Source organism: Oncorhynchus clarkii, chromosome 26 (assembly GCF_045791955.1).
Source record: "Oncorhynchus clarkii lewisi isolate Uvic-CL-2024 chromosome 26, UVic_Ocla_1.0, whole genome shotgun sequence".
NCBI classification, from domain to species: Eukaryota; Metazoa; Chordata; class Actinopteri; order Salmoniformes; family Salmonidae; genus Oncorhynchus; species Oncorhynchus clarkii.
The window spans coordinates 21,655,304-21,682,605 of record NC_092172.1 but is presented as its reverse complement, the minus strand read 5'-3'; the positions used below and the strand labels follow the sequence as shown (position 1 = coordinate 21,682,605).

The 27,302-nt window shown below is 42.4% G+C and overlaps 1 protein-coding gene across 11 annotated transcripts; it reads left to right on the top strand.

Moving 5' to 3' along the window:
* LOC139384362 (liprin-beta-2-like) lies at nt 1-27,038 on the top strand. Of its 11 annotated transcripts, none has more exons than XR_011628850.1 (22): nt 1-178; nt 2,815-2,901; nt 4,660-4,773; nt 7,546-7,677; nt 9,163-9,450; nt 9,811-9,903; nt 10,633-10,741; nt 11,514-11,575; nt 18,127-18,202; nt 18,355-18,479; nt 18,734-18,801; nt 18,957-19,017; nt 19,392-19,515; nt 20,928-21,063; nt 21,203-21,331; nt 23,097-23,247; nt 23,562-23,673; nt 23,847-23,935; nt 24,619-24,741; nt 24,908-25,033; nt 25,124-25,390; nt 25,589-27,038. XR_011628850.1 is itself a non-coding variant. In XM_071129071.1 (22 exons), the coding sequence occupies exons 1-22, from the start codon at nt 131-133 to the stop codon at nt 25,790-25,792; spliced, it is 2,646 nt and encodes an 881-aa protein (XP_070985172.1). In that variant the 5' UTR covers nt 1-130; the 3' UTR covers nt 25,793-27,038. The 11 variants fall into 11 exon arrangements, 9 of the variants coding, with proteins under 9 accessions (XP_070985172.1, XP_070985171.1, XP_070985176.1 ...); XR_011628849.1 differs by having other exon boundaries at nt 9,811-9,912; XM_071129071.1 differs by having other exon boundaries at nt 25,202-25,390.
* Nucleotides 27,039-27,302: the final 264 nt, after the last annotated feature.

Here is a 27,302-nt window from a genome sequence, read left to right as displayed (position 1 = left end):
TCTGTCTCTGTCTCTGTCTGTCTCTGTCTCTCTCTCTGTGTGTGTGTGTGGAGCCTCACCGCCTTGCCGGGATAAGTTGCAGTGTAGAGTTTGAGGAAGGAAATAGTCAAAGCTACAATGGGCCAACAGAATGGAGTATGACATCGATTTTTATAAGCATTTTGCCTGGCTGAAAAAGGTAAGATACTTTTTGAGGTTTCACTTTCATGCATTTACCTTGCTTATACATCTGTATAGAGGAATCTGTTTTTTGTTATTGTACACAGACAGTGAAATTCCTTGCATACTGGTGATGCACATGGAGAAAGACGTGTATTGTGGAGTTGCTCATTGTAACACAGTTGGCAACATTGATAGTACAGACTCACCTGTTTTGACTGTAAGCTGGAAATTTGCGCGTCATGCTGTCCTAAAAAGCAAAAAGGCAGTAAATGCTAATAGCGTGAAACTGAGAAAAATGGCTTTTATTTACCTTGGTTTCACAGTAACTTTATGCATTTACTACTAACATGACCCCCATTTTCTCCATAACACAATACAATAGAGGCAGGATACTTGTCCACATGATTAAGCATGTATTTAATGTAGCAAAAAATGACATGAACTCATTTTAGACCAAATGAGCAGTTACTGCCTTTTTTCTTGGTAGGGCAGCATAGTACTCACCTGTTCTGTTGTCTGTAATTTCTACACCTTCACAGAAAAGGCCGGTATAGGGAAAAGCTCGGGAATTGTTGAAGAGCAACAGGTAGCATTCAATAAAACATGGTATCCAGCTTTCTGGAAAACACTTTGAACTGTTATTTACATGAACATTGTAGTCATTAAGCAGACGTTCGTATCTACTTACAGTAGTGAGAGCATACATTTCCATACCTTGTTTATTATCTTGGTCGTACTGGTCCCCCATCGGAATCCAAACCTGGCATCTACCAACTGAGCCACAAAGGACCCAACTCTCCCTGTGTTTCTTTACTGAACAGGAACAATATCATATTTTACTAATATAAGTTTAGTTCATTTGTATTTTTACAGGGACAGTGCACATTAATCAACGATTCAGTAAAAGTTTTCAACCGCAGTCCCTGGGCAGGTTCTTAAAACAATTACAATACAGACAAACAATGAGCAGTGAGCACATGCAGAGCAACATGGAACAATAGCACCAAAATCAACAAAACAAAATGCATAAAAGCAAGTGTTTCCACACCTCACATGCTACAGACAACATGGAGAGCAGCAATACACAGCTGGGGATTATGTTCACAAGTCAGATTGGCCTTTAACCATTTCTTAGTTTTTTTGTGAAGGTGGGATAGGTGGTGCAGTTATGCGTGTCTGATGACAGTGGGTTCCAGGCATGGGAAGCTCTCACAGAGAAAACAGATGGACTAAAGGTGCTTTTCCATAAGGGAACTATATCCATATATCCATAACTCTGCAGACGATTCATACATGGTACAATAACAGGAAAATGTAATTTCCGTATGGTTCAAATAGCTATATGGCTAATCTGTCAATCCATCTGTTGAGGAACTTTTACTGAATTTCAGTGAAGAATGTGTAGGCTAATCTGAGTCTGTGGCTGAATGGATGTTTTCTAGGATAGGAGGAAAATATTTAAACAAGTCACTAAATGGGAACCAGATCTGGTATGGTGAGCTTGTGCTCCAGGCTTAACCTGTTTCACGGTCCCTGCGGCCAATCAGCAATCAAGGTCCCAGTGACCAATCACCAATTAGGGGCAGGAAACATGTGTCGGGAGAAGTGCATACTGGAATGTGTGAAAGATAAACACCAGACAGGTCAAGAGGTCATAGTACCTGAGGAGAATAGATGAATGGATGGGCAACATGTGTTTTCACTTCAGACTTTGTCCTTCCTCTGGGAGGTACAGTACAGGAAGCACCTGAAATAGACCTGATAGGACTAGACTGGATGCAGTTACGATCAGCCCATTCCTGAATTCTCCTTCACCATCTTGTTGTCATTAGGGAGATGTGATTAACTCTTTGCTGGCTCATACCATCTGGACCTCGTTGTTACGGGGTTAACTTGGACACAAAATGGCCTGATAGATGATTATATACGAAGTCTCTTTCTCTCTCTTTTACCAAACTGACTTGCTTATTTGGACTTGTTTACAGGATGTTTATGTTGGGAAAAAATGTGTTATTTGCAGCACTTGATATAGCTGAAGAGAGAATGTATTTGCATATTCTATTGTTCAAAAGATATATGGCTATATGCATACTTTGTCTTCTTTTTCCTATGACTCGTAAAGGAAGTTAAACTCCAGCCATATGCTGTGGATTCTGAATCTAAAACAGTTAGATCTGAAGAGTATTCTTAGATAGTCTATTCTTACATAGTCCTCACGGTCACTGCGCCACAAACTTACAATGGTTGTGGTTTAAAAAAGTTTGGATTTCTCAGCAATTTGCTCTAATTTTGTTTCATTCTTTATATGAACGGCTAAGCCATTATTTAGGAAGGCCCGAGGTCTTGCACACTTGGTCGAGAAGCAAATATCAAATTATTAGAATACTAAAAGGTTCAACATCATTTGATGAAAGCTTAAGAAGCATAAACCTCTTACAGAATTCCACACTCACGGCCACAATAGGTTATTTAAAATGTAATACCAGTGCTGTGTGTGTGTGTGTGTGTTCTTGTTGTTCTCTCCAGAGTCTGAGCTTTCATTTCAGAGAGCCCTGGTTCAAGGTAGAGCTGACACTGTGGGTAACTCCTCTCACTTCACAGTTGTATTTGTACTGACCACAAATTGACCAGTAACTGACCACTCCTCTGTAGGTAAACCAGCGGTCCCCTGTGAACGGTGAGACTAACCAAGAACGGTTGACACGCTTAGAGGGAGACAAAGAGTTCCTTGTCCTCCAGGTAAGATTACCTTATGGCATAAACAGTGCATGCATGTGTATGTTTTGCATTTGTGTGTTTGTATGGGAGAGAATAGTGTGTTTCACTGCACATTAGCATGTATCCAGCAGCATACCACCCTGCATACCACTGCTGGCTTGCTTCTGAAGCTAAGCAGGGTTGGTCCTGGTCAGTCCCTGGATGGGAGACCTGATGCTGCTGGAAGTGGTGTTGGAGGGCCAGTAAGAGGCACTCTTTTCTCTGGTCTAAAAAAAATATCCCAATGACACTGCCCTGTGTAGGGTGCCGTCTTACGGATGGGACGTCATTGGGGTCATTAAAGATCCCATGGCACTTATTGTAAGAGTGGGGGTGTTAACCCCGGTGTCCTGGCTAAACTCCCAATCTGGCCCTCAAACCATCATGGTCACCTAATAATCCCCAGTTTATAATTGGCTCATTCATCCCCCTCCTCTCCCCTGTAACTATTCCCCAGATCGTTGCTGCAAATGAGAACGTGTCCTCAGTCAACTTACCTGGTAAAATAACGGATAAAAAAATAAGAGTTGTGTTAATGGATATATCCTTCACCTACAGAAATTATTTAAATTCAGCTGAAGTTGAATCCCCTGAGTTGAATATGAGCCTACTGATATACATGAGGATACATTACACTGCATTGGCCCCCTTATGTATCAGTCATACGAGAGGGAGGAAGAGAGAGAGAGAGACAGAGAGAGTTGAATTTGAGCCTACTGCAATACAAGAGGATACATTACACCACATTGGCCCCTTGGTGCCCTCTATAAAATATAAACAGTAGTATCTCTATCATGTATCAGTCATAAGAAATGGAGGGAGGGAGATAGAAAGATAGGGTGGCAGAGAAAGATACAGAGAGAGAGATGTAGAGAGAAAGAGAGGGATATATATATATATATATATATATATATATATATACGTAAATATATGAGAGGGGGGGTGCTAATCCAGTGGTTGGCCTTAATTGCTGTGTTGTTTTGTTGTCAACAAGGGTTAGGTACAAGGGCAGTACTTCTTAAGTGTGTGTGTGTACACTAATTCTCAAGGCTGTTGAGTAAGGGTTTTTCTGCAGTCAGGTCCAGACTTGCTGGCTACAACACACCTCTGTTTGTTGGCAGATGTGATGTCTTGTTGTTGTGTATAGGTCTCATGTACACACTACCACATTCCTCCACTAAACTCCATCTGATTGGCTGGTTGAGCCCTGCCTTTTGTAACTGATTGGCTCTTTCGCTAGTTTGTTTTCTCAACAGCTTTATCTACATCATGAGTAGTGCAGAGCTGGCTTGATGGGCTGAACTGAGAAAAACTCCTGAAGGACAAAGAGTCATTCATTCAGCTTTGGAAATATTTGCACTGTTAAGTCTATATCAATTAAGGAGCTGATATGTTGTGAAATGGTTGGCAGGCAAAGAGAGGTGATTTTAATGACTTTGAGAAAGTGCATATGGATGGTGGGGTTAGATAACTTCCCAGGTCTGGAGGAGTAAAGGATGCAGCCAGGGAGGGAGAAAGAGAGTGTGGGAATGAAGGATGAGCAGAGGTCAAGAGGGTTGACAACATTGAAAGAAGGGGTCAGAAATGTTGAAGTATTGCTGTCTACTGGTGTGACTAAGTTTCCACTCCATTCCACACACACACACACACACACACACACACACACACACACACACACACACACACACACACACACACACACACACACACACACACACACACACACACACACACACACAGGTGAGCGTTCTGACGGACCAGGTGGAAGCTCAGGGAGTAAAGATCAGTGATCTGGAAAGTTCTCTGGAGGAACACCAACACAAGCTCAACTCTACAGAAGAGATGCTGCAGCAGGTAAGGACCTCACACTCTGCTCCTCTTCCATCCATACAAACCTTTGAACACCAACCTTATTTACAGTCTCAGTTTAGACTGGCTTCAGCATGATATCAACTTCCTCGATTTGTGTGGTTATCAGGTTCACTTCCGTATCTTCCCGTTTCTATTCAAATTGGGATCTGAAAGTCTGCATCACAGCAGCACAACTTTTATGCCTTCTCCCTTAGACTGACATGATGACATTTGCTTTATGTATGACTAGAATGCTTTAAAATAATGCATGTGTGAGCAGGGGACATCCAAAGCTTCCATCTACTACTTTGTATTTTAAGACTAGCACACACCCATGGCACAAATACTCCTCATACAATAGTCTTATATTCAGTCCACTAGCAGACTAGATTTAGACATGCTCTGTCTCCTAGCAGACTGTCTAGACATGCTGAGTCTCATGGTAGACTGCGTCCTAGAGAGGCCAGCTTCCAGGAGGAAATTCCTCCCTGGGATTCCAGTTAGCCGGGCTCCAAAGTCTCTGACAACCCAAATATTTAGTGTGGTCTGTTCCCATCCAGGACTGATTCTTGGAGTGCAGCGGCCGTCTGCTCTGGTAGGTTTGGTCGTGTTGCTCTGCTCTAGGGCTGGTCTGTCTGGGCATGTGTGCACAGGACCGGGAGCGTAGTCGGTCACACCCCTAACCCCCCGGTGTGTGTGTGTGTGAGTGTGTGTGAGAGAGAGAGAGAGCGAGAGAGAGAGAGCGAGAGAGAGAGAGCGAGAGAGAGAGAGAGAGACAGACAGATCAGTCATCAGTAGAGGTGGTGTGTCCATGTCTCCCACTCCTGTGAGGTGCAGTAGAGTTCAAGCTCAGAGCAGACATGGAAACTCAGTCAGAATCAAGGATCCTCTTTACAACTAAGCTAATATAACTTCATGACAGCAACATGCATGAAAAGGACTATCGTCAGTCCATACAAACTGGAAACTGAGGTAGGACAAACTTTGTATACTAGTAAGCATTTTTGCTACAGTATATCATCATTCCAGGGAGAGGCTTTCAACTGCTCCAAAGTTCCCCTGAACAAATTCTGTATAGTAGGCCATCTTTGTTAGACTGTCATTAAATGCCAACAATGCATTTCATTTGCTAGCCATTGCAAACTTTGATTCTGTTGCAAAAAGTCTATTAAACAGAAGCAAAATAAATGAAATGGGGAGGGACCTACCAGCATTTGTCCAAAATAAACTTTTGATTTGCTCCGTTTGTTTCCATTCAAGGTTTTGACCCTTTTTTACAATTTTCACCTAAAGTGACATACCCAAATCTAACTGCCTGTAGCTCAGGACCTGAAGAAAGGATACCCATACTTTGAAGTTTGTGGAAATGTGAAATTAATGTAGGAGAATAGATATAGATCTGGTAAAAGAAAAAAACAAGTTTTAAAAAATTGTTTTGCACCATCATCTTTGAAATGCAAGAGAAAGGCCATTGTTATTCTAGCCCAGGCACAATTTAGATTTTGGCCACTAGATGGCAGCAGTGTATGTGCAAAGTTTTACACTGATCTAATGAACCATTGCATATCTGTTCAAAATGATGTATGAAGACTGCCCAAATGTGCCTAATTGGTTTATTAATACATTTTCAAGTTCATAATTGTGCACTCTCCTCAAACAATAGCATGGTATTATTTCACTGTAATAGCTAATGTAAATTGGCCAGTGCAGTTAGATTAACAAGAATTTAAGCTTTCTGCCCATCAGATATGTCTATGTCCTGTGATTTTTTTTGTTACTTACAACCTCATGCTAATCACATTAGCTCAACCGTCCCACAGGGAAGACATCAATCCCGTAGAGGTTAAACGATAAACAGTTTTAATAATGAATACACCCCTGGTTAACTCTGTACAGCAGGGTTGTTCTGAAGGGCCGGGTTTGTTTCCTTGAGACGTGGTCATTATGAGGCGTTGGACCTGAGCCGCAAATCTCTTATTAGTGACACAGCTCTAATATTTTCCATGTGCACTCTCCCAGAAACCTTAGAAAACAAACCATTTTCTCTTTAAAAAAAAAGCTACATTTTTAAATGCCCATGGTTGGACTGCCTCAGTGCTTCAGATATTTTCTTTGGACCTTTGTAAGGCTGTGTTTACACAGGCAGCCCAATTCTGATATTTTTTTCACTAATTGGTCTTTTGACCAATCACATCAGATCTTTTCACATCAGCACTGTTTCAGAGCTGCTCTGATTGGTCAAAATACCAATTAGTGAAAAAAATATCAGAATTGGGCAGCCTCTGAGACTTTGCACCTGCCTGAAATCAACCTAGTTAGCTGTTGAGTGAAATAGGGACATTCAAAGCAGACTGTTTTTCTGATAAAGAGGGATAATTAGTGGCCCAAGCAAGGTCCTAATCAGCATCATGTTAGATTGATAGCAATCCTCATTTAAATAGGAAGGCAAGTGCTGAGCCTCTACAGTATTTCTAGTTGTTGTTGTATGACAACTGTGCAGGGTTCTGTGGGCTCGTCACGCTCTCCTCTGCATGATTTGTACTTGTGTGTCTGTCTGTGAGAGGGGCAGTAAAAATAGTGCCCAGAGGCTGTGTATATTTAGCCGTGTGGGAAGTGTCTGACTTTGAGAGAACTGAACAGAGCTAGACGGTAGCTTCTTTAGTGTCCAGTGTAAAATTTCTGTTTGGACTTGGTGTGGTTGTACTATTTTTTTTTTTTTTTTTTTTTTTCTCCATTTGCATGATTGGTGTTAACAAGTGTCTCCCCTGGTGGCAGGAGCTCCTTAGCAGGACGTCACTGGAGAGTCAGAAGTTGGACCTGATGGGAGAGGTGTCCTACCTGAAACTGAAGCTGGTGGACATGGAGGAGAAACAGATTCATGGAGTAGCAAGGAAGCATAAAGCAGAGGTAAGGACACAGACACACGAGGGGTGATGAGTGTAATCCTAAACTTTTATGTATGACTGAGGCGGTTAGATTTGAGTCCCTGAGACAGACTGTACTGTAGCAAGACTGATTTAGTTTCTTATATAATTTTTTTTAAACATCTATAGAGTAGTGAAATAATTCAGCTTCCCTGAGGGGGTTTGTTTCACATCCCTTGTGATACTTATATTTAGTGAAGTGAGCTTTGCCAGGAAATGACAGGAGTGCATGTACAAGTCCTGGTCATGTTTTGGGAGATATAACAATGCTGCTGACTTTGACAAACATATGCTAAAGACAGTAAAATGTACTCCACCCTCTTCCTGGACTACCTAGGAATGAAACTACTCTCCATGGAGTCATGGCTCTGTGTTTTAGTTCAACCTGAAATGTTTGTTTGCTTGAGCCCATATGGTATGTTGGGTTACCTACACCCATCACATGAAGGTAAGGTCTAACATTTTTCCTCAGAACTACTGCAAAACCTGATAGTTATGTAGTTACTGTCAAAACATGGCTTGTTAAAGAGCCTTTGTGCCCCAGAGCACATCCAGTACTATGTGAAGCCATGATGGTTGACTGGGTAAACCTGAGGGTGAGTAGGCTTTAATTCGGCGACAGGTTTCAGTTTTTAGTTTAACGTTTTAGTCTAAAGTCCTGATGTTTATGAAATCATGACTGGCCTATTATATGAACTGCAGAGGCAGGTGGTTTCCAAATGAGGAAACCCCACCCCTTTCAAGACCGGGTAGCATAACACTTTAGACAGGAAATGATCCATACCTGTGGTTTGTAATGCAGAGGATATTCAGTACACTTAGTAATATAAGGACATGTGTTGCGATAGTCTTTATGCTCTGGTCATGTACACACTGCCTTCCCTATGACAGCTGACTGGAGAGAATGAGACCTCTGTTTTGAACATTCCTCTGATGTGACCATTCAAGCGTATAGTATGTGTGTGAATATGCGCACGCACACTGACACTCATTTTGGAGGCCTCCCTGCTGTGGAGCGGAGTCCCTAAGCTCATGGTTATATATAGCTGTGGACAGCTCTCCATATATGTCATATCCTCTATACTGGACACCATGTGATACTTCCACAGTCCAGGTATAGCTCTATGGTTGTTACACTCTAAGTATGATAACATGCCCTGCTCTAATGGACTAGACTGTTCCTTTCGTGTGGCAGTATTGCACACACGTGTGAGATTAGGTACCTGTTCACACTCCAGTAGGTCAAAAGCATATTTAGACAAGACTATTTCACAGGCCCAGAGGTTGTTTAGATCTCGCAGCCCTTTGTTTCTCATTGTGGCTCACTCAGACGCTTCAACCCAAATCACTGCATGGCTTTAAACATTCCATCTGTTGGTAGTATATTGTTGAGGAACACCACGCACATCTTTCCCTTTTCATTCTTTTTGGAGTTTTATTTTCCTTATTTCTCTCTTCCCTTTGTCAGAGTGTTGTGAACTTGATTAGTGAGCTGCAGGAGCAGATGTGTAAGTTTCAGCAGGAGATCAATTGCAGGATCTGGGAGAAAACAGGCCAGGCTGACAGCAGCCCACAGGAGGCCAATGACATTGGGTCCACGGAGGCACAAAACCCAGACCAGGGGCTCGCCTGTGAGGGTAGCCCAGAAGAGGTACATGCCAGTGGGCTGGAGGAGCCTCCTGACGTGATCCCATTCCCAGGCGTGGAGAATAGCTCCAGTACTTCTGAGGAGCAGTGCTGCTGTGGAAGCGAGAGTGTAGGCAGAGAATGGCTGCATGACCTTTGACCCTAAGCATGTAGTCGTCCCATCACCGTGTATGGAATGATCCCAAGGCTCTGACACTTAGCTCTATGCTTGCACTAAGGAACCCCTCACCACACCTTGTGTAGTTCATGAAACTCAATGCTATCCCATGACTTGTGTAGATAAGGGGGTTGCTGCATGCACTGTACTGCATCGTTTAAGAGGCATTTCACTGTGGTGTTTTGAGTAGTTGGCAGATAGAACTCACAGACTAATTGATAGTCTCGACTATTTAAGCAATCCATTATCTGTTGATGTACATTTGTGACAATGACATGTACAATTTGTAAATCCTTTTATCAATGTCCCCAGGTCATACTTCAAGAGCTCAGACTTCTCAAGGAGAAAGTAGACCATCTTGAAGACCAGAAGTCCCAGTATGAGAGGAGACTCAAAGCAACAAAGGTTAAACATGTTAGCCTACCTCATCTCCTGTTATGTCTAGACTGTACTAGTAGTGCCCAGATTCCTCTGATATCTACTGCTTTCCTAAACTATGTCCAATCTGCTTTTCTTCCCAGTTAGATGAGTCTTACAGACAAGTCATTCACAAAAGGCTATTTTCTGAACAAATATGCAGGCCATTTTCTTTGTAGAAATGGATTTAAATGGTGGTTAGGTCCTTGTCTCTTGGCGGTATTACAATACCTTGGTTAACACACCATTGCCATACCTCGCTGACTCTCTCTACCCCTCAATTTCTCCTTTTCTTGAACTTCATTGCACTATTTTTTTCTTAAACTTTCACTCGCTTCATCTGTCCCATCTGCTTTTCGCTCACACTATGCATTTTAACTTGAATCACTGCTAGTGTAGCTCAGCCTTCCTAAAATGTATATTTTTGTTATACATGGTCATGTTGCGTTACTCTGAACATCAGTGTGCCCTATGTAAAACATATAGCCTCCTCTGGAAAGATGAACAAGCCAAATCATGTAAATACATGCTTCAGGTGCATTTTTCTGCACCTACTATTACATCTGCTAAACAGTTTACACCACCAATAAACTTAGTCTCCAACAGTTTTATGTGGAGGTTTTTGTTATGAGTGTTGACTTAGTTTGTCTTTCTGAGAGTATGTGTTTTTAGCTTATGTATGCTCCTGATCTTACCCTGTTCCCCTATCCCACACAGGCACAGATATCAGACCTCCAGCAGCTCCTGCTCAGTAAGAATGCAGAGATAGACAGCCTGCACGCACAGCTCCTGGCCAGACCACTGTCCTCTGAGACCTCCGAGAGAGGTAAGCACTTCAAAACTGTATTCAGGGTTTGTTATTCTGTAATGAAGGGGTTGTATGTCCTTTGTTGGTGACTAGCCAATAGGTTTTTGTCAGTCATGGATCAATAACATGCTGCTAACGATGGTTCTCTCTCCACCTTGCATTGTCACTGTTGGAGGATATGTACAGGAGAAGGCTCAACAATAAGCACAAGCCTTAACACTTAACAACTTTAAAACACTGCTTCAACATCTTGTCCCTTACATGAATTCACTCGTTCATACCCTGTTGTGGGGCTCCAAGAAAATCAAACCCAGGAATGGATCTTGGCTTCCTCGGTCTGGTAACATTTTAATGAGCTCATGTTCTTCAGCTGAGTAGATTATTGAATCCCTTGATCAGAATACAGAATTTCCACTGGGAAGGGACTCTTGATCTGTGAATGTCAGCCAACTGGTGTCCAGTAACAACCTTGATATGTCATCATGCTCTTGCTACTAGAAGTATGGTTAAGTGAGTAAGTTTCATTTTCAGAAATCTTTTCCATTGCCTATGGCTGCCTGTCAACTTTCTCTACTTAATTTCTGCTTTATTGTATACCCTAGCTCATGTTGTTGCTTTTTCCCTGGCTAGGTGAGACGTTTTCCATCTGAGAAAAGCTCTGCTCCATCGATTTTACAAAACTATATGCATAAATGGGGTAGAAAATGAAAGATTGCAAATACATTGTCATATTATGGTACTGCATACATAAGGTACATGATGGCAACTACACTATGACTCATTTCTACAGACCAGGAGCTCCAAATGTTAAAGACTGGGATGGAGACGCTGCTGGTTGCTAATGATGAAAAGGTGAGTAGGTGTCTGTCAAAGGTTACTACTAATGCATGTTTGTCTCTCTTGGTCCAGTAGTGAGATCATTTGCTATACGTCACAAAATAAAACATTGAACTGACTGATTCCATTGCTTTGTACAGTGTATACAGTTGGGTGCCATTGTATACATTAAGCAATGTAGGCATACATAGCACGACCATCACTGTTTGAATGGCAGGAGCTGCTGGAAGGCTGATGGCGTACGTAACCACACATGCGTAGCACCGCAGTTTACAGCACAGAGCTTTTGTACTCTTAGTTGCACCCACGGGTGGAGAACAAATAGGCCTCATGCGTTCTCGCTCTCTCCGCAGCCATCCGTTTTAGGCAAAGCCACAATTAATGAGTCTTGGATATGCCAGACCTAATTTTGGAGTTTGGTCCATTAAGAGAAACTAGACCAGGCCAGGGGCACTGGCACCACTTCAAAACACATGCACACACTCTGTTACCACTACTGATTTACAGCTGTGCCCATGTCAAACAACATTTCTCAACTCTTATGTTAAAAGCATATGGGGAAAGCCAATTACAGTGCCTTGCTAAAATATTCAGACCCTTTGGATTATTTCAGTGTTTGTTGACATCATTTTAATCCCACTAAAAACAATCTAGAGTAAAAACACATTAGCATAAACATAACTGACTTGCATAAGTATTCATCCCCTTTTGTTTAGCTAAACCTAAATTAGTTCAGGGGTAAAATATGGCTTAACATATCACAAATTACCTGGACTCGCACTGAAATAGTCATTAAAAAATCCAGTCAACCCCTAATGCTTTCTCTGTCCCCCATACACACATTTAAGGTCCCACAATCAAGTGTTGAATTTCAAGATCAAAAAGCCTCAAAGGGCAGTGATGGGTAACATCCAATCTGACAATGAAAGTATTTTCAGCATGATCTGGTCGATTATTAAACCACCCAGACACATCAGTCCTACTGAGCTGCAGGACAGGAATGACACTTCTCAGCGACATTACCATGAGGCCATTGGTGATTATTTTTTTAAATGGCTACGGAGTTCAATGGCTGTGCTGGGAGAACTAAGGCTGTATCAACAACGTAGTGGTGACGCCACAATTGCCTAAACGACAGTGACAAGAATACAAATGTACAGACTGCATGCAACAAGGCACTACAGTAATACTGCAAAAACACAAATACTCCTTTTGGCCTAATGGTAAAGCCTTAGATTTGCGCTTAACACACCACTGTAACTGCCTCATTTTCAATCATAGTGGTGACTGAATCATGGTATGGGTATGCTTGACATTGGCAAATACTGGAGTTTTTCAGGGAAGCCTCAAATTGCTGTCTAGCCATGAACCTCTATCAAGATGTTGGGGATTCATGTTTGAATGTATTTTATTAGGATTCCTGTTAGCTGTTGCAAAATCAGCAGCTACTCTTCCTGTGGTCCACATGGAACATTACATAATACAGAACATTATTAATGGACAAGAACAGCTCAAGTACAAAACTGTTTTAACTCGCGTAGCTGACATATCAACACAAACTATCTAGGTCCAATAGGGGAGAGTTGTTGTGCAATGAGTTGATTAACCTGTTTTTTTATTTTATTTTTTTAACTAGCTTTGCTGGAGTGCCATGCATTAATGGCTCTATGTAATATTTTATGTTTTCTTTAATTTGTTCTGGGTTTAGGGACTGTGAAAAGACCCCTAGTGACATGTGTCAGAGCTGTGTAAGTTGACTATGCAAACAATTTGGGATTTTAAAACTACAGTTTTTTTTTTTTTTTTTTTTAAATAAGTGATTTAGTCGGTCTTTCCTCTACATCCGGCCGTGATTGGGAGTCCCGTAGGGTGGTGCACAATTGGCCCAGCGTCGGCTGGCGTAGGCCGTTATCGTAAATATGAATTGGTTCTTAACTGACTTGGCTAGTTTAAGGGTGAGAACTCTTAGCCAAGAGAGACTGGCATACATTGTATTTATATCAGCCCTCTAATTACAATGACATGCAAGATGTACCACTCTTCCGGGCCAGATGCAGCTTAAATAGGTCTTTCCTTGCAGCACTTGACCACACGCCTGGACAATAATCCAGACAAGACAATACTGGAGCCTGTGAAACTTTCTTTTTTGGAGTGGTGTCAAAAAGCAGAGCATCTCTTTATTATGGATTGACCTCCACCCCATCTTTAAAACCATTGAATCTTTGTTTTGATCATGACTGTTTACGATCTAATGCCAAGTAATCTATTCTCAATGTGTTCAACAGCCACACCATTCATTACCAGATTCAACTGAGGTTTAGAACTTAGGGAAGGATTTGTTCCAAATACAATGTGCTTAGTTCTAGATGTTCAGGACCAGTTTATTACCGGCCACCCTTTTCAAAACAGACCAACTCTGTTAAAGGGATCATTGACTTCATTAGCTGTGATTTCTGATGCATATATGGTTGAATCATAAGCATACATGGACACTTGGTGTAGTGGCAGTTCATTGGTAAAAAGAATAGCGTGCCTAGAGATCTGCCCTGTAGTACAGTTTTTAATGGTAGCTTTTCTGAGTTCAATTAGTTTGCCATGTCATGGATTCAGAGCTGAGATTGAAAAATCCTAAGTTCTCAACGGGTTATGGTCAATAATATCAAAGGCTGTACTGAACAGTACAGCTCCCACAATATTCTTATCAATTTCTTTCAACTAATCATCAGTAATTTGTCAGTACGTTGATTGCCCTTCTCTATAAGCATGTTAAGACTTCCTTTGTTTAGAGAAATAGCATTGTATTTGGTCAACTTTTTTATTTTTTCCTCCAACCAAGAGCTGGCAGCAAGCTTATAGGTGTGCTATTAGGACTAGTAAAGGCTGCTTTACCACTCTTGGGTAGCGGAAATACACTGCTCAAAAAAATAAAGGGAACACTTAATTAAACACAGTGTAACTCCAAGTCAATCACACTTCTGTGAAATCAAACTGTCCACTTAGGAAGCAACACTGATTGACAATAAATTTCACATGCTGTTGTGCAAATGGAATAGACAACAGGTGGAAATTATAGGCAATTAGCAAGACACGCCCAATAAAGGAGTGGTTCTGCAGGTGGTGACCTCAGACCACTTCTCAGTTCTTATGCTTTCTGGCTGATGTTTTGGTCACATTTGAATGCTGGCGGTGCTTTCACTCTAGTCGTAGCATGAGACTGAGTCTACAACCCACACAAGTGGCTCAGGTAGTGCAGCGAGCTGTGGCAAGAAGGTTTGCTGTATCTGTCAGCGTAGTGTCCAGAGCATGGAGACAGGCCAGTACATCAGGAGACGTGTAGGAGGGCAACAACCCAGCAGCAGGACCGCTACCTCCGCCTTTGTGCAAGGAGGAGCACTGCCAGAGCCCTGCAAAATGACCTCCAGCAGGTGGTATGAGGGCCTGACGTCCACAGGTGGGGGTTATACTAACAGCCCAACACTGCAGGACGTTTTGGCATTTGCCAGAGAACACCAAAATTGGCAAATTCGCCACTGGCGCCCTGTGCTCTTCACAGATCTAAGCAGGTTCACACTGAGCACTTGTGGCAGTCTGGAGACGCCGTGGAGAACGTTCTGCTGCCTGCAACATCCTCCAACATGACCGGTTTGGCGGTGGGTCAGTCATGGTGTGGGGTGGCATTTCTTTGGGGGACCGCACAGCCCTCCATGTGCTCGCCAGAGGTAGCCTGACTGCCATTAGGTACCGAGATGAGATCCTCAGACACCTTGTGAGACCATAAGCTGGTGCGGTTGGCCCTGGGTTCCTCCTAATGCAAGACAATGATACACTCCAGCCACAAGCGGTCTATCAGCAGTTCCTGCAAGAGGAAGGTATTGATGCTATGGGCTGGCCCGCCCGTTCCCCAGACCTGAATCCAATTGAGCACATCTGGGACATCTCTCGCTCCATCCACATACTGTCCAGGAGTTGGCGGATGCTTTAGTCCAGGTCTGGGAGGAGATCCCTCAGGAGACCATCCGCCACCTCATCAGGAGCATGCCCAGGTATTGTAGGGAGGTCATACAGGCACGTGGAGGCCACACACACACTACTGAGCCTCATTTTGACTTGTTTTAAGGACATTACATCAAAGTTGGATCAGCCTGTAGTGTGGTTTTCCACTTTAATTTTGAGTGTGACTCCAAATCCAGACCTCCATGGGTTGATAAATTTGATTTACATTGATAATTTTTGTGATTTTGTTGTCAGTACATTCAACTATGTAAAGAAAAGTATTTAATAAGAATTTCATTAAGATCTAGGATGTGTTCTTTTAGTGTTCCCTTTATTTTTTTGAGCAGTGTACTTTGGCTTCCCTCCAAGCCTGAGGACAAAGACTTTCCTCTAGGCACAGTTGACCTGACCGCGTTGAAGTGGCTAGAGTCCTCAGTAGCGTTCCATCGAAGTTGTCAATGCCAGGAGGTTTGTCATTGATTGGTAACAATTTTTCCACCTCTCCCACACAAACTTTACAAAATTAATAACAAAAAAAAAGTTTTATACATGAATACGATGGCTCACTGTTTGGCATTTCCTGCCAAAGTTTGCCCACTTTGCCAAGAAAGTAATTAAAATAATTGCCAACACTAAATGGCTTTGAATAAGCCATCTGAGTTTTTCCATTTATATAATTGATCTTGGCTTCATAATGCAGTTTCTTTTTGAGTTTAGTCACAATTTGCAGTACGTCAGCTGCGTAGACGACTTATTGGCCTCTCCTTTTGCCCTATCTCTTTCAATCATACAGTTTAAGTTCCTCGTCAATCCATGGAGCCTTAACAGTTCTAACAGTCTGTCTTCTTAACAGGTGAATGTTTATCAATAATTGGAAGAAGAAATTTCATAAATTCATCAAGGGCAGCGTTTGGATGCGCCTTTCATTAATCACATCAGACAAACAAATATGTAACATCCACGTAAAATTTTTTGTATGATCTCTTATACACGATTTTAGGATAGGCTTTTGAAAAGTTGGCTTTCCTGACTATAGCCACAGTGTGATCACTGCATCCAATGGGTACGGACACAGCTTTAAAATAAAGTTCTACAGTATTTAACAATGTGATCGATACATGTGGATCTTGTTCCTCTGGTGTCGTTGATTAATCACTTGAACCAGATTAAAAACACTGGTTACAGTGAAGCTTCCTCTTGAGCAGACGGCTTGATGAATCTCAGTCAGTATTCAGGACCCCATGAAAGTAGACCTCTGTTTACATCACACTATCAAGCTTTTCACACATTTAGATACTGACTGTTAGCACTTGGTGGGCTATAGCAACACCCAAAATGAAAAGTTTTTTTTTTTAGATTTGCCAAGTGAACCTGCAACCACAACACTTCAATAACATTTGACTTAAGCTCTTCTCTGAGCATTACAGGGATATGACTGAATATACAGTGCATTTGGAAAGTATACAGACTCTTTTTCCAAATTGTTACGTTACAGCCTTATTCTAAAAATGCTTAAATTGTTTTTAACCTCGCCAATCTACACACAATACCCCATAATGACAAAGCAAAAACATTGCTTTGAGTCTTCTTGGGTATGACACTACATGCTTGGCACAACTGTATTTGGGGCTTTTCTCCCATTATTCACTGCAGATCCTCTCAATCTCTCAGGTTGTATGGGGAGCGTCGATGCATAGCTATTTTCAAGTCTCCAGAGATGTTCGATCGGGTTCAAGTCCGAGCTCCGGCTGGGCCACTCAAGGACATTCAGAGACTTGTCCCGACCCTTCCTCTCTCTCAATGACTCATCTTACCATTCTGTTTCTACTCATCGTAGTGACTGGGAGAACTGCAAACTGTTCTTCAGTTACTTGAATCCACCCGTATTTTGACAAAACACAAAGCTATTTTCTTGTAACAACTGCTTGTAGAACTTTGTCATGGTAGCTAGCAACACAGGTTACGCTGTTTCTCTTCGCAGATCCAGACAGGGCAGGTCACAGGGACGATTGAACCTAACAGCAGGGATCTAAACGGCCACAAACTCGGGACGATCTGCGGTCCCAGCCACAATGGCTAACCGCTTTGCGGTCTGCACCTCAACCCCGCTAGGTAAAATTGCTCCTCAGACCTGGCCTTAGTTGGCAAGATCACTGGACAGAGACTAGCAGTCCCAGCAACTGATGCCAACTGTGTCGCGGGATCCAAACTAAAAAGTTAGCTAGCTACTAAGAAACATTTCAAAACACAACCGAGCTCTTCCTCGTTTCATGTTAAACAGGAAGTGATGATAGTTATTAAAAAATAATAGGCAAATATTGCACAATCCAGCTGTGCAAAGCTCTTAGACTTACCCAAGAAGACTCATGGCTGTAATTGATGCCAAAGGTGTTTCTAACATGTTTTGACTCTTGGAGCTGAATATTTGAGTTATTACTTTTTTTTTTTCTCCCACTTTGGCATTTTGTGTAGATTGACAATTCAATTTTAATACCACTTTCTAGTACAAATTGAGAAGAAATACTCAGAATACTTTTTGAAAGGTACTGTATGGATTCATCTCCCTGTTACAGGACCGGCGTATTGAGGAGCTCACACTGCTCTTAGTCCAGTGCAGACAGTTTAGAGATGTTGTGACCCCAAGACAAGGTAACAACCTTCACTACCATACTCTAGTTATTGATTTTTTTTTATTTTTTTTTATTGAAAGGGTAAAACATTCCTTACATTCAAATGTATAATAAAGCAGAACATTTCCATTACTCATGATGGTATAAAGCAATGACACTTTCTTTTGATAGCTCCACCCCCTATCCTCTCAGTATCCAATGAGAGGACTCTGTCGAGCAGCAGCGAAGAAGAGGAGCATGGAGTGGTGATGAGGACAGTTCCTCCCAGTGCACTCCCTGAGAACACAAAGACTGAGGTGGGGAAGGGGAATGTTCAGATGGGGGAACACATTGTTCTCTCAGCCCCAAGCATACACTGACAATTACTCCAGTTTTCAGTATCAGCATAATATGAAGGTTGAAAGTGCCTTTGGATTAAAACATGATTGATCCTGCCCAATGTGGTTCTGAAGTCTCATTTTCCCACAAGTCTTCTCTTGAACTAGAGGCTGTGGCGCTACAGTCATATTCCTTGTTCCCTGTCCTTATCTCCATCTCTCCTCTGGTCCAGATGTCCTTCAGCGGTTCGTCCCCCCAGCTTGTGTCCCACCTGCCAACCCAGAAGGGGAGAGAACTCTGGTGAGACTCTGGGGAATGGAACACCTTTTACGGGACTGCACACAAGGGACTGCACACAAGTGACTGCACACAAGGGACTGCACACAAGGACATAATTGACTGCACTAATCAATATTTTTCACTGGGAATGATCAGATGATAATGTGTTTTATCAGGACGCATCCCCGACTTTTATCAAGCAGTATGGACAACCTACAGAATGGATCTTCACCGAAGGTAGTGGAGACATTTTCATCTGTTAACATTTACTGACCAGAGTAGAAAAATCTGACTAGCAAGGGCATTACTTTTCTCCCCAATCTGTATCACAGCACTGACTCCTTGTCATCTAATGACTGTTCTTCACCTTTCCTACCTCTAGCATGTAGTGGTGATTCCTGTAGAGGCTGAAGTGTCTACTGCGGTATTATAACTGTGAACAAAACTCTTCACTTTCATATCTAACCATTACTGTTCCCTTTGTGTTTGTTACACTTCTGACCACATTGTTTTGTCTTGTCAATCAGAATTTTACAGAAAAAATCTATGAATTTAAAGTAAAATGAAAATTGTATTGGTCTAATTGTTTCATTTATCTGTTTGTTCTCCAGAATGGGCCTGTAGATAACAGGTGCCAGACCTTGCCGGTGAAGTCCTCCCTACCAGAGCATAATGGAGAGTGCAGTGAGACACCGAGCCAGAGGTCTCTAGAGGGGAGTGAAGACGGAGACTCAAGTAAGTCTGAAGAAGCACTACCCCCCCCCCCCCCCCTCCATAGGTGCTTCAGGCACCTTCACCTCAGAATATACTGTAGGTTTCCCTGTGTCTTGTTTATATAGTGGACAGACCTGCTCTGAGAAAACATATGTGCTTAGTTCTGGCCCCTTCTACACCACAGAGCACAAAGCCCCTGGTAGATCAGACCAAGCCCTGGTCCTCCCTTTGAGACAGGGCACATACACAGGTCTCTGATCAGTGGCTAGTGGCACTGTGATCAAAGCTAATAATGGAGAGGTCCCAGCCGGAGCAAAGGTCGCTTACCTCAATTCCACCTTCTCTTTCTAAATGATCAAGGTCCACACAACCCCACCCTCTCTCACGGACCACACTCACCCCAACTCCACCCTGGGCTTTGGAGTGGCAAAAATCAAGCCCATGAGTGTATGATCCTCCCACAAAATGAATCTATTTTGGCCTCCCAGCTGTAAATGGTGCCATATTGATGCGGTGGTGGGATTTTGTGCTGTGCACATAAACGGGCACAGGCCCAGCAGCTGGAGCGCCTTTCTATGTGCGCTCACTCCTGTTGGGTGGTCGGTTTGAGCCAAAGGCCTCCAATACAAACATGAGAAAGCAAAGCGCTACCAATCCCCCAGTGGGCCTATCAGTGAGTCTTACTGGGGTCTGACACACATAACTAAAAAGACATTCGACAAAATACTTTACAATTTACATATAACACATGTTAACGCTTTTAAGTGTGTGCGTGATCATCAATCAGTTACACATACATGTCAGTACATACACACAAGATGGTCATATGGGGGAGAGACATTGTGCTGTGAGGTGTTGCTTTACTTGTTCTTTTTTAAAACCAGGTTTGCTGTTCACTTGCACTATATAAGATTGAAGGGAGTCATGCACTCATGGCTCTGTATAATACTGTATGTTTCCTTGAATTTGTTCTGGACCTGGGGACTGTGAAAAGACCCCTGGTGACATGTCTGGTGGGGTAAGTGTGTGTGTCAGTGCTGTGTAAGTTGACTGCATACAACTTGGAATTTCCAATACATTCATGTGTCTTATCTTTCAGGGATATGTACACGTAAGAGTGTCCATGACACTAGCTATGAGTTAATTAACATGTTTGTGCTAGTCATCTCTCCACAGGCTATTGGCAATAAACAGAATTCAATCATTAAGACTGAAGGTTCCCCGCCTGTATGAAACTTACTTGCACAAAGATAACATCAGCTATTTGTGTTGCGGGCCTGGAAAGAAATTACTTTTTTGAAAAAGTTGATTTCTTTCATTTTCAAAAGCAACTCTAATGAAAACTAAACCAGAACCTTCGCACAGATGTAAATGTCCGATTGAAACAACTAGAAAATAAATAATATTTTTTGTTCTTTCCCCCCTTCTTACAGGAAAGACAGAGAAAATGGACGACACCTCATCCTCTGACCTTTCACCCCAGTCATCAGGGGCGGAGTCAGGTCAACAGACTATTGGCTCTCCAGAGCACCTGAAGAACAATAACAGTATCAGAAAACTCTGGGGAAAGTGAGTGGGTATATATATTTTTTTAAATTAGGCATATGTACCTCACCTAAAATGGCAAGCTTTGGGATGTGAATGACACCCAAGTCATGTATATTATCTACAGTATGTCTATGAAATCAAATACTGTCCTCTCTTCCAGGATCAGGCGGACCCAGTCAGGGGGTCTGCAGGGGGAGGACCTGGAACCAAACCAGTTTAGGAGAGGGGGGCTGCGTGCCACAGCGGGGCCAAGATTGACCCGGACCCCTGAGTCTGGCAGCTCTGTTCGGTAAGACTGGGTTTGGGGGATGACTCCTTGACACCACATAATTCCCCAGTAGATTATTGGCATGAAAAAAAAATGTAGTAACACTTAATTTAGAGCATCTACAGATTTCTACTAACCTTAACCCCTACCCTAAACCTTATTATTAACCTTACAGTATCAAACAGTTGCTTATCAACAGATGGCTTGTTGATAGTATACCCATATGTAGAGCATCTACAGATAAAAATTCCAGACTAAAGATGTGACCGACTGCCTCAATTTGGTCTTATGTAGCAACATTTGAATTTTTTTTTACATTAGGTAACAATAGCATAACTGGTGCATTTTAACACCAATAAATTTGTGCATTTAATATATCAATCTAGCAAACCAGGCAACTAAATGCAACTTTCTAAATGTTTTTGCTTAGTTTTCTAGCTTGTTAGAAGGTATAAACGGTACAGTGAAACAGTTACTTGCAGTCTTTCGTTTAGACATGTAGCTCTGTAAACAATGAACCATAATCCCAACTCATAATATTAATACTCAGCATGAATCTACAGGTAGTTAAAGCTAACAAACTAGCTAGGTTCAATGTTAGCTAGCTAGCTAACATTAGTCTATAACTAGCAATGTAAATAGCTCTGAGATACAAATAACATTATTGCACAGATCATACACGTAATATTAGCCAGCCAGTTAGCGTTAACAGTACACTTTAACGTGCATTGAAAAATGATGTTCTAACAAAATTAGAAGATAATAATATCTGAAAATGTAGCTAGCTAGACTCTCGTACAGTATAAACGCTTCTCCCTCTTTGTCACAAATGCCATGGTTGCCCTTAGTTTGACAATGTAATCCAGACAAATGTATACTACAGCCTTCTGTGTTCTCTTTGACTCCCACGGCATTTGCAATCAAAAGCCTGCATTTTCTCCATCTCCTTAGCGATCATACTCTGCTTCCACCAGGCATTCCACTGATTTCAAAACACTGTCCTCCCAGAAAGTGAAGAGCCTTAGCAACACTGCAGTTCTTTGTGAAATCTTTCACTAAATGCCACTTTAGAAAGTATTATCTTATCATACTTAGCAGCTCATGTTATAGACAGAAGCATGCTACATGGCAGACCAATCCGCACTCCTCTCTCGCCATGTCCAGCCCAACCATTATCTCTGCCAATCATGGCTAGCGGCAGGTAGCCTTGCGGGTAGGAACTTTGGGCCAGTAACCAAAAGGTTGCTGGATCAAATCCCCGAGCTGACAATTTAAAAATCCCGATGCGCTGAATGCGTTGATGTTGATTTAAGGCAGCCCTCCGCACCTCATTCAGAGTGGTTGGGTATAAATGCAGAAAACAGATTTCAGTTGTACAACTGACTAGTTATCCCCCTTTACTGTTTTTCCATGGTTAAACCAACTAGGCTCATAATTTAACAAAATCAATTTTCATTTACAGACGGCATACAAGTTTGTTTTTAAAGGAACATGAAAGTTCACATGTTCCAGAATACATTTCTGCAAAAAAAGCTTTTTGATAAAATATGTAATTTTAATAAAAAAATGTCTCCAGTATTGACTTGTGACATATGCCTACTTTACTGAAATGAGTAACATATGTTTGCTACTGCACCTGTTTCAATATAGGGTATACTGTTCACATAGTATAGATGTTGAGTTGGCCAAATACAATACATGTAGACAGATGCAAAACAAGGTTTTCTGTTAGTATTCTCTCTCGCTCTCACAAATTCTTCATAGTTTCTATCATTCTGTCTATCAGGGATATGAACACACCATTCAGCCAGTGGACCAGGGAGCAGGTGTGTGGTTGGCTGGAGGACTATGGTCTGGGCCAGTACGTCAACCTGACCCGGCAGTGGGTCGACAACGGACAGACGCTCCTGTCCGCAAGGCCACAGGACTTTGAGAAGGTCATTGAGGGCGAGAGGGTTTCTACCATGATGAACTTAAAAACATACAAAATAGTTGCTTCTATGGTGCCTATATTAGGACAGCCTCAGGGTAGCAAGTAGGTCAAGTCAGTCACTCAGAACTTTTCAGTCTCAGCAGGATTCCATATGGACACTCCATTGTCATAATACTCTCTGGAGAACATGTAACACTGCAGGAATCAGGATCATGTTTTGAAGTTAGAAACAGTCATTGATTGGCCTTGGGAAACCACAGTAAAGCCTTGCATGTGTTTGGGAACCTTATTTTAATGTAAATGTTTCTGTGTCCACAGGAAATGGGTATCAAACACCCGCTACACAGGAAGAAACTACAGCTGGCTCTAAGGGGGTTCAGTACTAAAGCCCTGGAAAAGTCCTCTGAGCTAGACCACATTTGGGTTACACGTACGTCTACAACTTAAACTGTACTATTAAAATCTACTATATTCAGACATTGCCAGAAGTGTGGTATTTGAGGTGCACAATGAGTCAACTGCATTGTCTGTAGGATATTTTGCTTGGAAATGTTCCTTGTTCAAAAGGAAGTTAAATGGTTAGCTCTGATTGGTCACATGCAGGATGGTTGGATGACATAGGCCTTCCTCAGTACAAGGACCAGTTCCACGAGGGGCGAGTGGATGGCAGGATGCTCCAGTATCTCACCGTGGTAAAGCTAAACAATGAGATTTTTGAAAGTGAATCCTGTTTACGTGCTCATGTGATATCATCACCATTTAATATACAATTAGTATAAAAGTGTTCCCATACAGTGAATATGCCCTAGCTTTCCTACTGAACTACAGTGAATATGCCCTAGCTTTCCTACTGAACTACAGTGAATATGCCCTAGCTTTCCTACTGAACTACAGTGAATATGCCCTGGCTTTCCTACTGAACTACAGTGAATATGCCCTAGCTTTCCTACTGAATTACAGTGAATATGCCCTAGCTTTCCTACTGAACTACAGTGAATATGCCCTGGCTTTCCTACTGAACTACAGTGAATATGCCCTGGCTTTCCTACTGAACTACAGTAAATATGCCCTGGCTTTCCTACTGAACTACAGTGAATATGCCCTAGCTTTCCTACTGAACTACAGTGAATATGCCCTGGCTTTCCTACTGAACTACAGTGAATATGCCCTAGCTTTCCTACTGAATTACAGTGAATATGCCCTAGCTTTCCTACTGAACTACAGTGAATATGCCCTAGCTTTCCTACTGAACTACAGTGAATATGCCCTAGCTTTCCTACTGAACTACAGTGAATATGCCCTAGCTTTCCTACTGAACTACAGTGAATATGCTCTAGCTTTCTTACTGAACTACAGTATCTAAACTGTTTCCCAGAATGACCTGCTTTTCCTGAAGGTGACCAGTCAGCTCCATCACCTCAGTATAAAGTGTGCTATCCACGTCCTCCACGTCAACAAGTTCAACCCCCACTGCCTCCGACGCAGGCCTGGAGAGGAGGTGAGAGGGTAGGGACCCTGAGGAGGGAAATGAGAGAGGAGAAGCAAAAGTTGGCAAGATGGACGAGAGGAAAAGTTAGAATGAGGGATGAGAAATGAGTTAAAATTTGTTTAATAAGATTTTACTGCTCAGTGGAGGAACTCTCATTTCTCTCTCCCCTGGTCAGAGGAACCCCTCTCCTTCAGAAGTGATCCAATGGTCCAACCATCGTGTGATGGAGTGGCTTCGGGCAGTGGACCTGGCTGAGTATGCACCCAACCTACGGGGCAGTGGGGTACATGGAGGTCTCATTGTGAGTGGACTGCACCTCAGAACCATGCACGTGTCCCAATTCCCCAAACTTTTCTGAAGTGTGCAGTTGCACACCCCTTGTCATCTGCAGGTACACACTTTGGAAGAAGACTGGAGAATGTTCCTACCTGAGTGAGCTCCAGCCCTGTCCTCTACCCCTGTACTTTAGATTCTGGAACCATGGTTCAGCTCTGAGACCCTGGCCATGCTGCTGAACATCCCCCCTCAGAAGACCCTGCTCCGCCGCCACCTGGCCACCGCCTTCACCACCCTGGTGGGGACGCAGGCCACTCTGGACAAACGGGAGTATGCCAACGCCACCGGCCATGCACCCCTCACTACCGCTGCCAAAGTCCGGGTACGACTGCTGTGTGTCCATGGAAGAAGGCCCATGATTACTATATAATGTGCTGTGAATACTGTGTACATGCAATGAAATCTGCCTAATATGCTGCTGTTGAGAGTTTTAGAAATAATCCACAGTAGTTATTGTTCAATATACGTATTGTGTACAGAGGACCCTAGCTTAAGCTCTTGTCGTCCTGTATTATTTCAGCCCAAGAAGCTTGGTTTGACCCACTTCAGTCACCTGAGGAAGAGGAGCCCAGATAATTTGGCGGACTACATCTGCCCGATAGACAGTGGGGGCCTTTCGGTCATGAATGGGGTTTCCCACCGGCCGTACGCAGGGGTCCGTGGCCTCAGCCCCATCCTGGACAGAGAGTCAGAGAAGCGGGAACCGGTGGGGCCCAAAAGCTGACACTGACGCTCCCCTCAGCCAATGAATGCAAATCTTATGGCTTTTAAACCCCACCCCAAATGCCTACGTAAACACATCCCCGCTCTCCCTGAATCAAGTTGCTGATTCAGTGTAAATTCTAAAGCAGTGTTTTTACCAAATGGTGATTCACTGGACAAGATACTGTGTGTGCATATAATGAATATCAGCAGGATGTGCTAATTGGGTATTTGCTGGATGATAATTAGCTGGATGTGCTAATTACTTGTTTACTGGATATGGATATGCTGGATATGTTGAAATGATGACTGACCTGACAGACTAAATGAGTATTCATAATGCTATGGTTGTATAATGGTTCCCTTTTGAAAGCTGCTCTCTGCATTCCTGGGAACATGAGATGGATTAAATGTTCCTATCTTCTGCAATTGCTTCAGAACACGACCCTTATGATGTTACTGACCATTGTAGTCTTCCTCCTTACCTTGCTGGATTTCTTAGCTATTAACTGCCTTTCTTGAGTTATGGTACAAATGAATACCTATTCTATAAGCTTGTTTGATTTATTTTGTGCTATATTTAATAATTGGCAAATTCACAAAACGAGGTGCTCTCATGAAAATTCAGGTTTGCACACAATACTCAACTGGCCTATAATTATATATTGAAAATAAATAATAATTTGCAGGTGATTGTTTTGTTTGGTTCATTTTAATCCTAAATGCATTATTTAATGTGGTGTAAGGTGATTGGGGTAAAAGGCCACACTAGCCAATATTGACTCTGAAGCAGAGTGCTCTTGCTGACTGACTCCACTATAACACACATCATGGATTATAGACGATGCTACAGCGGCTTCAAATAATTATTCCGTCAATGCACACCTGAATTTACGGCATTGCTACATCTGTACTATTGTATACTATCATGTGACTGGTAAGCCATGAATGCTAATGTTTTCAGATTGCTGATGAATGTTCCATCAGGCATCGACTGAGGACAGTTCTGTCTCCAGCTCAGACTCTGAGAACAACCTGGTGAGTTTTAGCATTGTTTTTCAGAGAACTGAAGACATGTTCTTTATCGTACAGTATGTCATTTTCCCTCATGGTGTTTGTGATGCTATGGCTCAAGTTACAATGCTACAGTAGGTGGAGTATAATTCAGTATGTTGGACTGTTATGTACCATGCGCCTCCATGTTATTGCAACATTATGGTCTTCATTGTATCCTCAGGTCCATCATTAAAGTTATACTTTAGCCTCTGTATAGTCTACCTATGTGTTATTCCAGTGTGAACGCAGTGAACAGATTCTGCCTTGGAATTTGTGAGAAGCAGAAACCAAACTAGCAGAAATTCCCAGAAAGCCCTGTGTACTCACCCTCGTGAAGATCTGAAGTGGAGGATGGCTCTCTGAAGGATATTTTTAGGTTGGAAGCCCACACCCATTTATTCAGCTATAATAGAGGGAAATTGATGGCTGTAATAAAATATATTTACAGTTTATCAATGCAACTTCTTTGATCAATA

Coding starts and splice junctions, on each gene's coding strand:
- LOC139384362 (XM_071129070.1), top strand. CDS start 131: ATGGAGTATGACATCGATTTTTATAAGCATTTTGCCTGGCTGAAAAAG. Junction 18,802..18,956: donor CAGAAGGGGAGAGAACTCTG/GTGAGACTCTGG, acceptor GTGTTTTATCAG/GACGCATCCCCGACTTTTAT. Junction 19,018..19,391: donor AGAATGGATCTTCACCGAAG/GTAGTGGAGACA, acceptor TTTGTTCTCCAG/AATGGGCCTGTAGATAACAG.